The following is a 14,752-nucleotide window of genomic DNA, read 5'->3' on the forward strand; positions in this document are numbered from 1 at the left end:
TCTACAAAAGAGTGTGGTGCAACCACAGCCTCAGAGCACAGACCAAACTCAAAGTGTACAAAGCATAGTCCTCACCACCCTTCTGTATGGCGCCAAGTCATGAGTCCTATACAGCCGTCATGTACGCCTTCTAGAGTGCTTCCATCAGCACTGCCTCCACAGCAGCCTCAAGATCCCTTGGAAGGACCGCATCACAAACATTGAAGTCCTCGAAACAGCCAACATCACCAGCATCAAGTCCATCCTCCTGAAAAGCCAACTGCGTTGGGTGGGTTACGTTGCCCGGATGGATGACAGTTGCCTGCCCAAGATTGTGTTGTATGGAGAGCTGACCACTGGTAAAAAGAACAGAGGGGCCCCATGCAAACGTTTCAAGGACTTCCTGAGGAAGTCCCTCTCCGTGTACCACATCGACCATCGCCAGTGGGAAGGGCAGGCCATAGATCGTGCTGCCTGGAGATGCTACATCAGGAGGGCTACAGACACCTTTGAGACTGAGTGAAGAACCAGCATGAAAGAGAAAAGGAGGAGAAGGATAGATCCAATTACCCCCAGCAGCGACGACACCTTCACTTGTACCCGCTGTGGGAGAATCTGCCGGTCACGGATAGGCCTGACTAGTCACGAGCTGGCCTGCAACCGATGAGTACAACCTTCCCAAAATCTTCGTCCATGAAGAAATGCCCAGAGAGAGAGAGATGGTAGATGTCACTCCAGGCTACTTGTCCATGAAGACAGGAGAATAGTGCATAGGGTCGTGAAAATGTTAAAAAGAGGAAGAACAAATATCTGAGAAACGTCAGGATTTGATAGCTCCCCAAAAGCCCAGTTTACCAAGCAGAATATTTTGAACACTGAATACTAGGTGAAGATAAGCATAGTGCCAAGCAAACAATCTTCAAAATAGAACAACCATTTTGCCTGCCATAAACCTTCCCACAGATATACCAACTTAATGAATTCAACTTTGTGGAGTGCCACAAGGATCAGTCCTAGGGCCTCAATTATTTACTATCTACATTAATGACTTGGAGGAAAGGGCAGAGTGTAATATATCCAATAATATAAAAGCAAAATACTGCGGATGCTGGAAATCTGAAACAAAAACAAGAAATGCTGGATTCACTCAGCAGGTCTGGCAGCATCTGTGGAAAGAGAAGCAGAGTTAACGTTTCGGGTCAGTGACCCTTCTTCGGAACTCCGAAGAAGGGTCACTGACCCGAAACGTTAACTCTGCTTCTCTTTCCACAGATGCTGCCAGACCTGCTGAGTGAATCCAGCATTTCTTGTGTGTGTGTAATATATCCAAATTTGCTGACGATACAAATGTAGTTGGGAGGGCGTGTTGTGATGAGGACATAAGGAATCTGCAAGGGGATATAGATAGGTTTGAGTGAGTGGGCAAAAAACTTGGCAGATGGAGTTTAATACAGGAAAGTGTGAGGTCATGCACTTTGGTAGGAAGAATCAAAAGGCAGACTATTATTTAAATGGAGAGAGACTTCAAAAATGTGCAGCACAAAGGGATCTGGGTGTTCTTGTGCATAAAACACCAAAAGTTAGCATGCAGGTGCAGCAAGTAATTAAGAAGGCACATGGCATTTTGGCCTTTATTGCTAGGGGGTTGGAGTTTAAAAATAGGGATTTATTTATAGATACAGCACTGAAACAGGCCCTTCGGCCCACCGGGTCTGTGCTGACCATCAACCACCCATTTATACTCATCCTACACTAATCCCATATTCCTACCACATCCCCACCTGTCCCTATATTCCCCGACCACCTACCTATACTGGGGGCAATTTATAATGGCCAATTTACCTACCAACCTGCAAGTCTTTGGCTGTGGGAGGAAACCGGAGCATCGGCAAAATCCCACACAGACACAGGGAGAACTTGCAAACTCAACACAGGCAGTACCCAGAATTGACCCCGGGTCGCTGGAGCTGTGAGGCTGCGGTGCTAACCGCTGCACCACTGTGCCGCCCATTGTCTTGTTACAACTGTACAGGGTGTTGGCGAGGCTGCACCTGGAGTACTGTGTACAGTTTTGGTCCCCATATTTAAGAAAGGATCTACTGGCATTGGAGGCAGTTCAAAAGAGATTCACTAGGCTGATTCCCGGGATGAAGGGGTTGACTTATCAAGAACGGCTAAACAAGTTAGGCCTTTATTCATTAGAGTTTAGAAGAATGAGGGTGATTTTATTGAAACGTACAAGATTCTGAGGGGGCTTGACAGGGTAGATGTTGAGAATCTCGAACTAGGGGACATAGTTACAGAGTAAGGGGACACTCATTTAAAACTGAGATGCGAAGGAATTTCTTCTCTCAGAGGGTAGTGAATGTCTGGAGTTCTCTACCCCAGAGAGTTGTGGAGGCTAGATCACTGAAAGTATTTAGAGGAGGTAGATAGATTTTTGAAATATCGGGGAGTTGAGGGCTATGAGGAGCTGGCATGAAAGAGGAGTTGAAGTCTGGAGCAGATTAGCCATGATCTTATTGAATGGCGGGGCAGGCGTGAGGGGCTGAATGGCCTACTCCTGCTCCTATTTCTTATGTTCTTATGTTGTCTGCTTTTGCAGAAGTGATAAAATTAAAGAAAATAAAACCATCACTCCTTAATCCCATGTCACCACCACACATACAAGGAAGATGGTGGAAAACTGACAGCACAGAAGCTGTTGCCCATACTCAACTTTTTAAAAGGAATTCTGAAGTACTACACAATTCAATGTATTATTTGTGAGCTGTCTTTTCTCCAAGTCTCCACGTACCATACATTGGGTCAGAAGAACTGCTCCTAAACCTCTCAATGCTGCCTCTTTTCCTTCATTTATTTTCTTACATTTCAGCAGTAACTACACTTCAAAAGCACTTCATTAGCTGTAAAGCACTTTGGAACATCCTGCAGTCACGAATAACGCTATATAAATGCAAATCTGTCTTCTATCAGTTAAACAGAGGAGCACAAGAGAGGTTGAGGTGACATTTTTGCTCCCTCCCTTGGTGGAGCAGCACCTGACCTCTGAGCTATGGTTGAGATTAGAGCTTGCTGTAAAGGGTGATCCTTCTTTCTTGTGCCCCATAATGCATTTCTTGCAGAGTTCAGCTTCATAATGAACACTTATTTGTCAACCTAAAAAACTAGATCATGTTGCTTAAAATTATCAATTAATAGGTTGAAAAAAGATGGGGGCAGTGAAAAGGTGTGACACAATGGGGCGATAAAACTGAAAGCTTTTGGAGAGCCTCAAAAAGCACCTCAACCCTTAACAAGCTTTGCCAAAGCTAAAGGGATAGGGAACAAAGAAAAGATGAGTAGGGGAGAAGTCTTGATACGACTCCCAGGGCTGATTGTAAGTTTTGAGTGTGAAGATTTTTGTTGACATGAGCAGACCGAGGGTGGCGGTGACAACAGCAATGATTATTGAGCTATGGCTGCTGCTCGTGCCCGAGCTCTGGGCCACGGGGTGCGCAATACTGTCAGGATGACAGTAAAGACCTCAGCCGGAGGAGCCCCTGTGGACTGTACCTTCTTTGTGAAGCGGGTCTTGTTGGACTGCTGTGGGTTTGAAGCCGCGGACAACTTCTGCCTGCACGATTTCCTCAGTGCTGGATACTTTGATGTGACATTTAAAAATGTCACGGGATGCGTCAAACTCCTGAACACCTTCAAGGAGAAAGGAAGTCAGGCGCTGGTATCAATCCTCACTGCGGAGCCTTTGTTTACTATGCCAATGCAATGAAACCGAGTGGTGACCATTCACATGTACAACCCCCATATCCCTGTGGTGGCTGTGCTCACCCTCCTCAGCAGGTACATTGAGGTGGCTGGAAACCGCATGGAGGTCTAGGACACTTTTGGCGTCTGGACAAGCACAGTGGCGCAGTGGTTAGCACTGCAGCCTCGCAGCTCCAGGGACCCGGGTTCGATTCCGGGTACTGCCTGTGTGGAGTTTGCAAGTTCTCCCTATGTCTGCGTGGGTTTTCTCCGGGTGCTCCGGTTTCCTCCCACAAGCCAAAAGACTTGCAGGTTGATAGGTAAATTGGCCATTATAAATTGTCACTAGGATAGGTAGGTGGTAGGGAAATATAGGAACAGGTGGGGATGTTTGGTAGGAATGTGGGATTAGTGTAGGATGAGTATAAATGGGTGGTTGATGTTCGGCACAGACTCGGTGGGCCGAAGGGCCTGTTTCAGTGCTGTATCTCTAATCTAAAAAAAAATCAAAAAAAAATCTAAAAGGCAGGTCAGGGTAACCTTGAAGGTGGATGTTAATTGAGCAAATCACCACACTCCTTCCAGCTTTGCCATTGGTGGAAGTCGAGGTTAATTACTGTACGTGGGGCAGCCCAAAGTGTATCGCACCTGTGGCAAAACTGGTCACTTGGCTGTCAACTGCAGTGCAACATTTTGCCGGAACTGCAAGCAGGAAGGACATTTGACAAAGGACTGCAAAGAAAGCAAGTGCTGCAACCTGTGTGGGGAGGGTGGCCATCTCTACAAGGCCTGTCCAAAATGCTCTGCCACCTATGCGCAGGCCATAAAAGCAGGAGCAACAACTAGGGCTGCTGCGAAGGAGATTCCTCCACCCCCACCCTCCACCAAGACCTCTGGTACATGAGATAATGGGCAAGAGAGCATGGCCTCCAAACAAAATGTGAAGGACACTTCAGAAATTGGCCAAACCTCTCTGCCTCCAGAGAAAGCAGTTCAATGGAAGAAGAGACAGCACCAGAAGAAAGAGAATGGCAAATTGTTACAAGGAAAAAGACAGAAAAGAAAGGAAAAGCCACCCTGCAAAGTAGCGGCAAGAAGCGACTGATGCCCCCGACAGACACCAGTGGCTGCTCCTCCTCGGATGAGGAAGGGCAAGAAAGCCGCCATCAACAAAAGAAGCGCCAAAACACCAAGGAGGTAGAGGAGACAAATGGCCCCGAGCTAAGAAGCACTGGAAACAGCGAAGGGTGCAGGGAACACCTGCTTTGGGACACCAGAGGCAGCAATGCAACCAGCGCCCCCTAGCTCCAGGAAAGCGGGAGCAGCAACACAACCAGTGTCCCCCAGCTCCAGGAAACTGGAGCAGCAATGGCCTCGATGAGGAGCAAAATGAAACAACAAAAACACCACCTGAGCATAAGGAAACCCTCCTCGAGTACACGACCCCTCTCCGATGTCACCCAAATGGTACAATGCTCCTGTGGCAGAGCAGGGCGGTTTTCTCAGCCCAACGTCAATGCAAACTTTTTTAAACGCCACAGGTATTCAGAAGCATACCCAGGAGCTGGAACTGGCATAGACTTTCAGATGTACAATCTAAAATCTTTATAATGGGTTTAAAAATTGTCTCTATTAATGCGCATAGCATTAAATCCACTACGCAATGTGTTTCCACCTTAGGTTACCTGGCCAATGTCAAAGCTGACCTGCTATTTTTGCAGGAGTGTGCGATACCGCACCTCAGCGCTTACAGGCAATGGTCGTTTTGGTGGTCCCACAGGCCATTGATCTGGTCGGGGGAAATGATTCCCGTTCCTCTGGCCTGGGTATTCTGCTGCGGGGAGGTAACTTCACCATCTCTGACGTCAAGAAGCTGGTGGGCGGTCGCCTCCTCGTAGCAGATGTAACGTACAACAATGCTCCGCTCCAGTTAATCAACGTCTACACCCCAGTCCAACACAGCAAACGGCTGACTGTCCTCCAGCAACTTCCACTGCTGCTGGCGACGTCCAGGCCGGTCATTCTAGGCGGTGACTTCAACTGCATCATTGATGCAGCTGGACGATCCGGCAGTGACGACAGCAAACGAGTCACTACATCCAGATTCCTAATGGAAACAGTAAAAGATACCAAGCTGCATGACATCTTCAGCAAACCTGCAGACAGAGCGCAGCGTAGATACACCTGGCCAAGACCAGACGGGTCTGCCCGTTCCAGGATTGACTTCCTGTTTGTGTCACGTGCTTTCACAGTCAGATCCACCAACGTCAAGCCAGTGTTCTTCTCTGGCCACTGCCTCCTACTGGCCAACTGTCACTTACAGGACGACCAGCGGGTTGGCAGGGGGACATGGAAGCTGAACAGAAAACTGCTGACCCCAGAGAACATTGAGGAACTCAAAAGAGATTACAAAGGTTGGAGAACCGTGAAACCCCTATTTGATTATCCGGTGCACTGGTGGGAAGCGATCAAGGTGAACATCAAATGGTTCTTCATCCTCAAAGGTGTTCAGAGGGCAAGAGAGAGAGAGACAGAGGGAAATGTCCAGACTCCAGAAAAGATTGCAGTATCTACTCCTGCTGCAGTCGATGGGGGTCGAGGTCAAGGAGGATCTCCAAGAGGTGAATAGCCAGCAGGACTAGCTCTTTGCCACGGAAGCCTCCAAGATCATCTTCCGGTCCAGAGTCCGTTCCATTGAGCAGGATGAGACGTGCTCGCGTTTCTTCTTCGAAAAGGAACACAGAAAGAACTCTGTGATCAGCAGCCTGAAGGAAGAAGACTGTTCGGTAACATCATTGCAGTATGGGCTGTATGGTGTGAAACCCATGGACAGCACGGCCTCCCAGTCCTTCCTGTCGTCTATCACGAGGTCTTAGATGGCAGTATATGCCGAAGTCTGGACAAACTGCTAACTTTGGATGAGCTGACAAAGGCTATCAGGTCCTTCGAAATGAGTAAAACTCCCGGAAGCAACGGCTTACCGGTTGAGTTGTATTCAACTCTGTGGGACTGGATTGGCCCTGACCTGCTGGAGTATGCTTCAGCTGGCAGCATGTCAGAATCCATGAGGAAAGGCATCATCACCCTCATCTATAAGTGGAAGGGGAGAGGGAGGAAATCAGAAATTGGCGGCCCATCTCACTGCTTAAAGTAGACTACAAGATTCTGTCTAAAGTCATCGCCAGTCGAGTCAAGTCTGCTCTGGAGTTGGTGATTCACCCCGATCAGACCTCTACTGTACCCGGCAGGAAGATCTCTGATAGCCTCGCGCTACTTGCATACAATTGCCTACGTGCAGGACAGTGGGGTGGACGCCTGCATCATCAGCTTGGCCGAGGAGAAGGCTTTCGTCAGGATATCGCACACCTACATGATGGACGTGCTCTCCAAAATGGGGCTTGGGGAGGGAATTTGCAATTGGACCAAACTGCTCTACACAAACATCAGTAGTGCAGTTTCAATCAATGGATGGGAATCGGAAAGTTTCCCGATCAAATCTGGGGACAGATTGGGCTGACCTTTCTCTCCTGTCTTGTTTGCTTGCTGTATCGAACTTTTGCTGAGTCCATTAGGAAGGATGCGGGCATAAGAGGAGTGACAATCCCAGGCAGTGGAGGCACTCAGGTCAAAGCCTCCCTGTACATGGACGACGTCGCAGGCTGATGAGCATCTGCGACCAGTTTGAACTGGCCTCAGGAGCCAAAGTAAATCGCGGCAAGAGTGAGGCTGTGTTCTTTGGGAACTGGGCTGACTGATCCTTTGTTCCCTTCACTGTCAGGTCAGACTACCTGAAGGTGCTGGGGATATGGTTCAGAGGGGCTGGGGCATGCACCAAAAACTGGAAGGAGTGTATAGCCATGGTAAAACATAAACTGAGCATGTGGGAGCAAAGTCCTCTCTCCATTGCGGGCAAGAACCTGGTCATCAGGTGCAGGGCGCTCACGTTGTTACTGTACGTGGCGCAGGTCTGGCCCATACCCCACTCCTGCGCCATGGCGGTCACCCGAGCCATCTTCCACTTTATCTGGAGATCAAAAATGGACGTGTCCGCAGGGGCACCATGTTCAAACCTCTAGATAAAGGGGGAAAAACGTACCCAATGTCTCTCTCATCCTGATGGCCACCTTTGTGTGCGGCTGCACCAAGCTGTGCATAGAACCCCAGTACGAAAACACCAAGTGTCACTACATGCTGAGGTTCTATCTGTCCCTAGTGTTGCGAAGGATGGATCTGGCCACATTGCTGCGGAACGCCCCTTTCAGTTGAACTGTGCCGTTCCACCTATCCTTTGTGGAAAAGTTTGTGCAGAAAGACACCTTTGACCACAAATCCATCAGCCAGTGGTCTGCATGGAATGTCCTCAAGGCCCTGCAGGAAAAGGAGATGGTGGATCCTGTCAGATGGTTCCCCTTGCAGACTGTCAAATTCATTTGGCAGAATGCCTCATCACCAGAACTTTCAAACAAACACCAAGACGTAGCTTGGCTGGTGGTGAGAAGGGTCCTCCCCATCAGATCCTTCCTGCACGTCCAGAGTCTCACCGCCTCCGCTTGCTGCCCTCGAGGTGACTGTGGTGGAGAAGAGACCGTCGCCCACCTCCTTCTGGAATGTGCCTTTACAAAGCAGGTGTGGAAAGAGATGCAATGGTTTTTGTCAGGGTCCAACCCGAGTAGTTCTGTAACAGAGGACTCTCTGCTCTACAGGCTGTTCCCATGGACGCACACTGAGATAAACATCAACTGTTGCTGGAGGATCATCAACTCAGTGGAAGACGCATTTTGGTCTGCCCCGAAACTTGCTGGACTGCCAGTGCTGCTCCCCCCACTCCTGCACAGAGAAAATCATGTCCTGCCCTCTCCCCACAAGTGTTCGCACCTCGTTTCCCTGAATGGGGATTCGAAGGCGCGGCATTGCCGGCCACCAGAATGAAGATACCAACCTGCTGGCAGAATCACTGTGGCCTACATGGTAAGTAGCCATTAACATATTTTAATGCGAGTCCTGTTGCTGAGCGGCAGGGCAGCCACCACGAGGCCTTGCTGCCACTGCCTAGATCTGTACAGGGCCTGCAGGCGCGGCGTCAGTGGCGGGCCTCCTCCGTTCCTATCTTCATTGCCCCCCCCCCCGCCACTGTTCCCGGCGTCAGAGAGGCTTTAAAATCCAGCCCCTTATGTTTCTGTAGCAAATGAATCTGATCTCTATTGTTCTTTCTGAAATGTGAAATTTGAACTGTTTTGAACTGTTTTGTAATTTTTTTTGCAAATTTTTCAGAATAAAGTATATTTTTGGGAAAAAATGAATAATGGAAACCCAAACACTACAGTTAAGTGACAGAGAAGCCCAGCACTCATTCATTCACCTATCTATCTGGCTCATAAAGGAGATATTACTGTTCATGTTACTGTTAATGCTAAGGATTTTCTAACTGCATTCACTGCTTTACTCTGCTTCCAACTTAGCATTCCTTCTATCCCACTGTGCACACAGCTGGGCAGATAGAGCTGCAGCTATACTATTCTGCTTGACCCCATTTCCAGTGAAGTGCATGATAACGTTAGGGTGATTAACCTTTTACATATGACCTGCTCCTTGATGCAGTTGATTCAGAAACAGGATAAGAGGAAACAGCACTTAAATGAAATGCTCTCTAATTTTTAAAAAGGGGTTCTCACCACTGGAGACACGTTTCAAAGTCAAACAGTTGCAGAGAATTATGATTTAACATCTTTTTTCTTGTTTTAGTCCGCCTTACATTTTTTTGTTTAAAATGAGCATCGATGAAATTAGGGCAATGGTTTGAGTTACTGAAGCTGTCTACCAGGGTACTGGATTAGCATTAGCAGAGATACAATAATAAATGTGGGATGATGGAGCATCAGCTGTATGTTATTTCCACTCCAGCACACTGGCCTCTACCATCTTTTCAAGTCAGAGACTCTGAAGATGTCATCACCACTCTCCATTTAAACTAACATTTTCCTAAATCATTTGAAATGCACTACTAATGCATGTTATGGGCAGAATAGATAGAGAGAAACTGTTCCCACTCGTGAAAGGATTGAGAACGAGAGGGCACAAATTTAAAGTATTTGGTAAGAGAAACAAAAGTAACATGAAGCAAAACTTTTTCACGCTGCAAGTGGTTAAGGTCTGGAAGGTGCTGCCTGAGAATGTGGTGGAGGCAGGTTCAACTGAAGCATTCAAAAGGGAATTAGACAGTTATATGAAAAGTTAGAATGTGCAGGGTTATGGGGAGAAGGAAAGGGAATGGAACTGAGGGAGTTGCTCTTTCAGAGAGCTGGTGCGGACATGATGGGCCGAATGGCCTCCTTCTGCACTGTAACTGGGGCGGCACAGTGGCACAGTGGTTAGCACTGCAGCCTCACAGCTCCAGGGACCCACGTTCGATTCTGGGTCCTGCCTGTGTGGAGTTTGCAAGTTCTCCCTGTGTCTGCGTGGGTTTTCTCCGGGTGCTCCGGTTTCCTCCCACAAGCCAAAAGACTTGCAGGTTGGTAGGTAAATTGGCCATTATAAATTGTCACTAGTATAGGTAGGTGGTAGGGAAATATAGGGACAGGTGGGGATGTTTGGTAGGAATATGGGATTAGTGTAGGATTAGTATAAATGGGTGGTTGATGGTCGGCACAGACTCGGTGGGCCGAAGGGCCTGTTTCAGTGCTGTATCTCTAATCTAATCTAATCTAATCTAACAATTCTGTGATTCAATTAATACTGTTATTTTACATTTCTTGCACTATTATTCCTTCCAGGGCACAAAACCTGGGATGAAAACAGAAAATTATAACAATACACTGCAGATCTGCAGCACCTGATAAGATTAAAGATTTCAATATTTTGGGTAGAGTCTTAAGACCAGAAAAAGAAAAGTAGGTGAACCTGCTTTTAGGGCAGACCCAAGCAAAGAGGGTAGAACAGTAGGTAAGCAATGATAGGTAAAAAAGGTACATATATTAAACTTGGTGGGCAGGAGTTGTGCTGGGTTTTTTTTTGCACAATTTGAACCAGCACAAAAGATTGCAGTATTTTAAGTACAAATTACAGTCAGCGCAAATTAAGTTTCTGCAATTTTTTATGTTAGTTTAAAAAATATTGTGCTGGTCCCACCCACAAAACTGGCCATTCCCCAGATCGAATTAATCACTGTTGTGGGTTTCCGCTAATTACACCCATTTGCGGGTTTTAATTTAAAAAAAACTAAGATACTGACGACGGTACACCAATGTAACTAGTAGATGGCTCTTTATGGATTTTTAAAGTTATTTTTAGATATTTAAAATCCGGTTACTCACAGGTAGTGGACTGACTGATTAAAAATGCTTATTTGTGATAACCCCATTTTCAGCTGTATTAATAAAACTACACCAGGTTACCATTCAGAAATATCACAGAATATTTTTAATGCAATTTTTAAAAAAAATTACATTCTAAAATGCTGACTGACTGTGCTGATTCATAGAAGATTTTATGCTCACCAATATGCAAGTGAATTTTGAGTGCAAACTTGAAAAATAAAAACACTTCTCAAAACTAGCACAATTTTGAGCATAATTTGCACCCAGATTGCTGAATGCACCCAAAGTGGAAACTCTTGGCTGGTATCTTCCTGGTCTGTAGTGCTCAGTTCTGCCATTTACCAATAGAACCATGGGATGCATTGGAACTGTTGCAATTTTTATAAGGGGTCCTAATGACATTCCTTTAAATATATTTTCTTTTAAATGTAAAACAGCAATATTGTGTTGAATACATACAATTTATTTTTTAAGACAAATGGGGAGGTTTAGCCATAACCAGTTATGTGAACTATACACAAATTGGAAGTTCCTCTTCAATCTACTGCTCTAAATGCAACAGGAAATGCAGATACATGTGCACAATGTTGCCAGAATTGCATCACGTTTACATTTTTTTTTCAATGATGCCATAACGTTGAGGCACAATGTTGTTTGACAGAAAAATAGATGGGGACATAAACCCAGCTTCCAATGACAGTCGTGTAAAGTTATTTGAATTCATGGCAAATTTCTTTTACCTTTTGTATTTAAACAGATATCAACAGACAAGATAATCTGTGTCCCTGTGCCAGAAGGCTTCTCGATGGCCACCATGCAGTGGAACAAAAGTGCTCTTAAAGGTCGTAAACTAAATAGTTTTGATTCTGGATTTAAGACCGACTTGGACCGTGAACAATACAATTTAATGGATCAGTATTGTTACGACCATGCAATTCAGTGGTATTCAAAGTATTTTCCATACATAGCTATTATTCACACACTCATATTTTTGATAAGCAGTAACTTCTGGTTCAAATTTCCAGGAACTAGTTCTAAAATTGAGCATTTTATATCAATCCTTGGAAAGTGTTTAGATTCTCAATGGACTACTAAGGCACTTTCAGAAACTGTTTATGAGGATTCAGATTTACAGATTCCACAAAGAACAGTTTTATCAACTGAACCATCTGTATCTTGCTCTTTAAACCTTCAGCAATCTTCTGATACCACCTTTTTACTGGGACAAAAGGAAACCAGTAATGACAGACTATGTGAGAATGAAGCACAAGCATCATTGTGCAAACCTCCATCTAAGACTTTCAAAACTGTTGGAGGTGGTGTTTATGGTCATGCTGCAGTGAAAATCCTAGATAAAAAGGAGGGTGAACAAGCAAAAGCATTGTTTGAAAAAGTCAAAAAGTTTCGTCTTCACACTGAAGAAGGTCATATTCTTTATATGATGTACATAAGACAAACTGTTTTACGTTCTGTTCAAACAATTCTCATTCTAGCGTATTTTGTAACTCGGATTCCTCAAATGAAACATATTGTCCACTGTGTAGATAAAATTCATATCACTGGCTTCACAGAATTTTTCTGCATTCATGGTCTTTGGAGGATCTTCAGGATGCTGTCCATCGTGTATGTAGTAGTCATATTCATTTATTGTATAACCTGCATCTACACATTGTACTGGATCTTCTATTTTAAACTTAAGGAATACTCATTTGCATACGTCAGAGAAGAAACTGGGATTGATGATATTCCTGATGTGAAGAATGATTTTGCATTTTTACTGCATCTGATTGACCAATATGATAAACTGTATGCTAGGAAGTTTGCTGTGTTTCTATCTGATGTTAGTGAAAACAAACTTCGTCAACTGAACCTGAGCTACGAGTGGACACATGAAAAGCTACAGCAACGTATTGTTACTAATGAAGACAACAAAACTGAATTACATCTCTTTATGTTGCCTGGTATTCCCAATAATGTTTATGATATTTATAACCTGCAAGTACTAAAGTTGGAATTTATTAAGGATGTCTCCATTAGTGCAGCCATCTCGCAGCAAACTTCACTGCAAGAACTGTGGGTGTACAACTGTATAATAAAAGTAGAAAATAGAGCACTAGCATTTTTAAAAGACACAATAACAATTTTAAGAGTGCGGTTTGCAAATGCTTATGAAATACCACAGTGGATGTATTGTCTGAAGAATCTCCGTGAACTATACCTGGAAGGAAATTTATTAATCGACAACAAAACTTCTATTGTCCTGCAGTCATTATGTGACTTAGAACGTCTTAAATCTTTGCACCTAAAGTCCAATGTCACCAAAGTACCTGCAGCAGTCATTGATGTTGCCCATCACCTTCAGCGCCTCACAATCCACAATCAGGGCAAAAAGTTAACAACTCTCAATGGCCTTAGGAAGATGCTTTGCCTGTCTGTTCTAAAGCTGTATAACTGTGATCTAGAGAGAATCCCAAGTGCTATATTTAGTTTGAGTAATCTTCAGGAATTGGACCTCAAAGACAACAACCTGAGAACATTAGAAGAGCTGGCTAGTTTCCAGCATCTTCGCAAACTCACCACACTCAAACTTCATCACAACAAAATTACACAGATTCCTCTATACATTTCCAAGGCTAGCTCACTGGAAATGCTTTACTTAACTAAAAATAATATTACTTTTCTTCCATCAAATTTATTTAAGCTCACTAGGCTACGACATTTTGAAGTCGGTCATAATAATATTACAAGCATTCCCACTGAAATAGAACAACTGGAGGATCTTCATTATTTTGACATTGAAAGTAACAAAGTATCTGAGTTACCTTTGGAACTGTTTTACTGTACAAAGATTAGAGTGCTGATACTTTCACATAACCTTTTGACTTGCATTCCACCTAAGGTGAAAAATTTGACACAACTGCGACAACTAGATCTGAAAGGAAACAAATTGCAGTATTTGCCACCTGAGCTAGAAAAGTGTCAGTGTTTGAAGAGAAGTCAATTGAATGTGGAAGAGGACATTTTCAACACACTGCCATATGACATCAGGGAAGAGTTTCTAAACAGAGAATCACGGTGAACTGCGAGTACACTTTAGTACTTGGTAAAATGAACTATTCCCCTTACATTTTTACGCACATCGGGACAGAATTTAATGTGGCCATTTAAGGCAGGTATAGTAGCGTGGGGGGGATGGAGAATCGCATCGGAGCTGTCTGTCTAGAAATCCGACGTCATGACAAAGATTCTGGATTTTGTTAGCGGCAGGAAAGCACCATGGCAGCATTGATGCTCCAACATGATGGGGAACTATTTTAAATTGCTGAAATGCTCTTTTAAATGCACTTAATTGCAATTTAATGATAGGCTCTTGATTTTGTGAATGGCGGGCGGCACTCACATGCCTTTGGTTTTCCGACAGTTAAATCTTGGTGGCAACAAGGCAAGAGGCCACACAGTCGTGACTAAGCATTGCTGCATAGTGGAAGGGGGGTGTTCGGAGGCCATTGCCAGACTGTGTTGCTGTGGGCTCTACAAAGGGGTTCGGGGTCTTGGGAGCTCTGCAAAGGGTTTTGGGGTCCCAGGGGTACTGCAAGGGTTTAGTGTGGGTGTGGTGGGGGCGGGGGGTAGGGGGTGGTGCTCTACAAGGGTTCAATGTAGGTGGGAGGGGGGGGATATTGGGTTACCAGACAGCTGTGAGATGTGGTTGTTTGGTC

General features: G+C 45.0%; 1 protein-coding gene across 2 annotated transcripts in view; it reads left to right on the forward strand.

The window, feature by feature from the left end:
* Positions 1-14,115, forward strand: part of LOC137372681 (volume-regulated anion channel subunit LRRC8C-like) — a 137,830-nt gene extending 123,715 nt beyond the window's left edge. For both annotated transcript variants that reach the window (XM_068036745.1, XM_068036743.1), the window contains exon 3: positions 11,794-14,115. In XM_068036745.1, coding sequence (XP_067892846.1) covers positions 11,794-14,115 — 2,322 coding nt within the window. The remainder of the gene's footprint in view (positions 1-11,793) is intronic.
* The last annotated feature ends 637 nt before the right edge of the window (positions 14,116-14,752 follow it).

Source organism: Heterodontus francisci, chromosome 8 (assembly GCF_036365525.1).
Source record: "Heterodontus francisci isolate sHetFra1 chromosome 8, sHetFra1.hap1, whole genome shotgun sequence".
Classification (NCBI taxonomy): Eukaryota; Metazoa; Chordata; class Chondrichthyes; order Heterodontiformes; family Heterodontidae; genus Heterodontus; species Heterodontus francisci.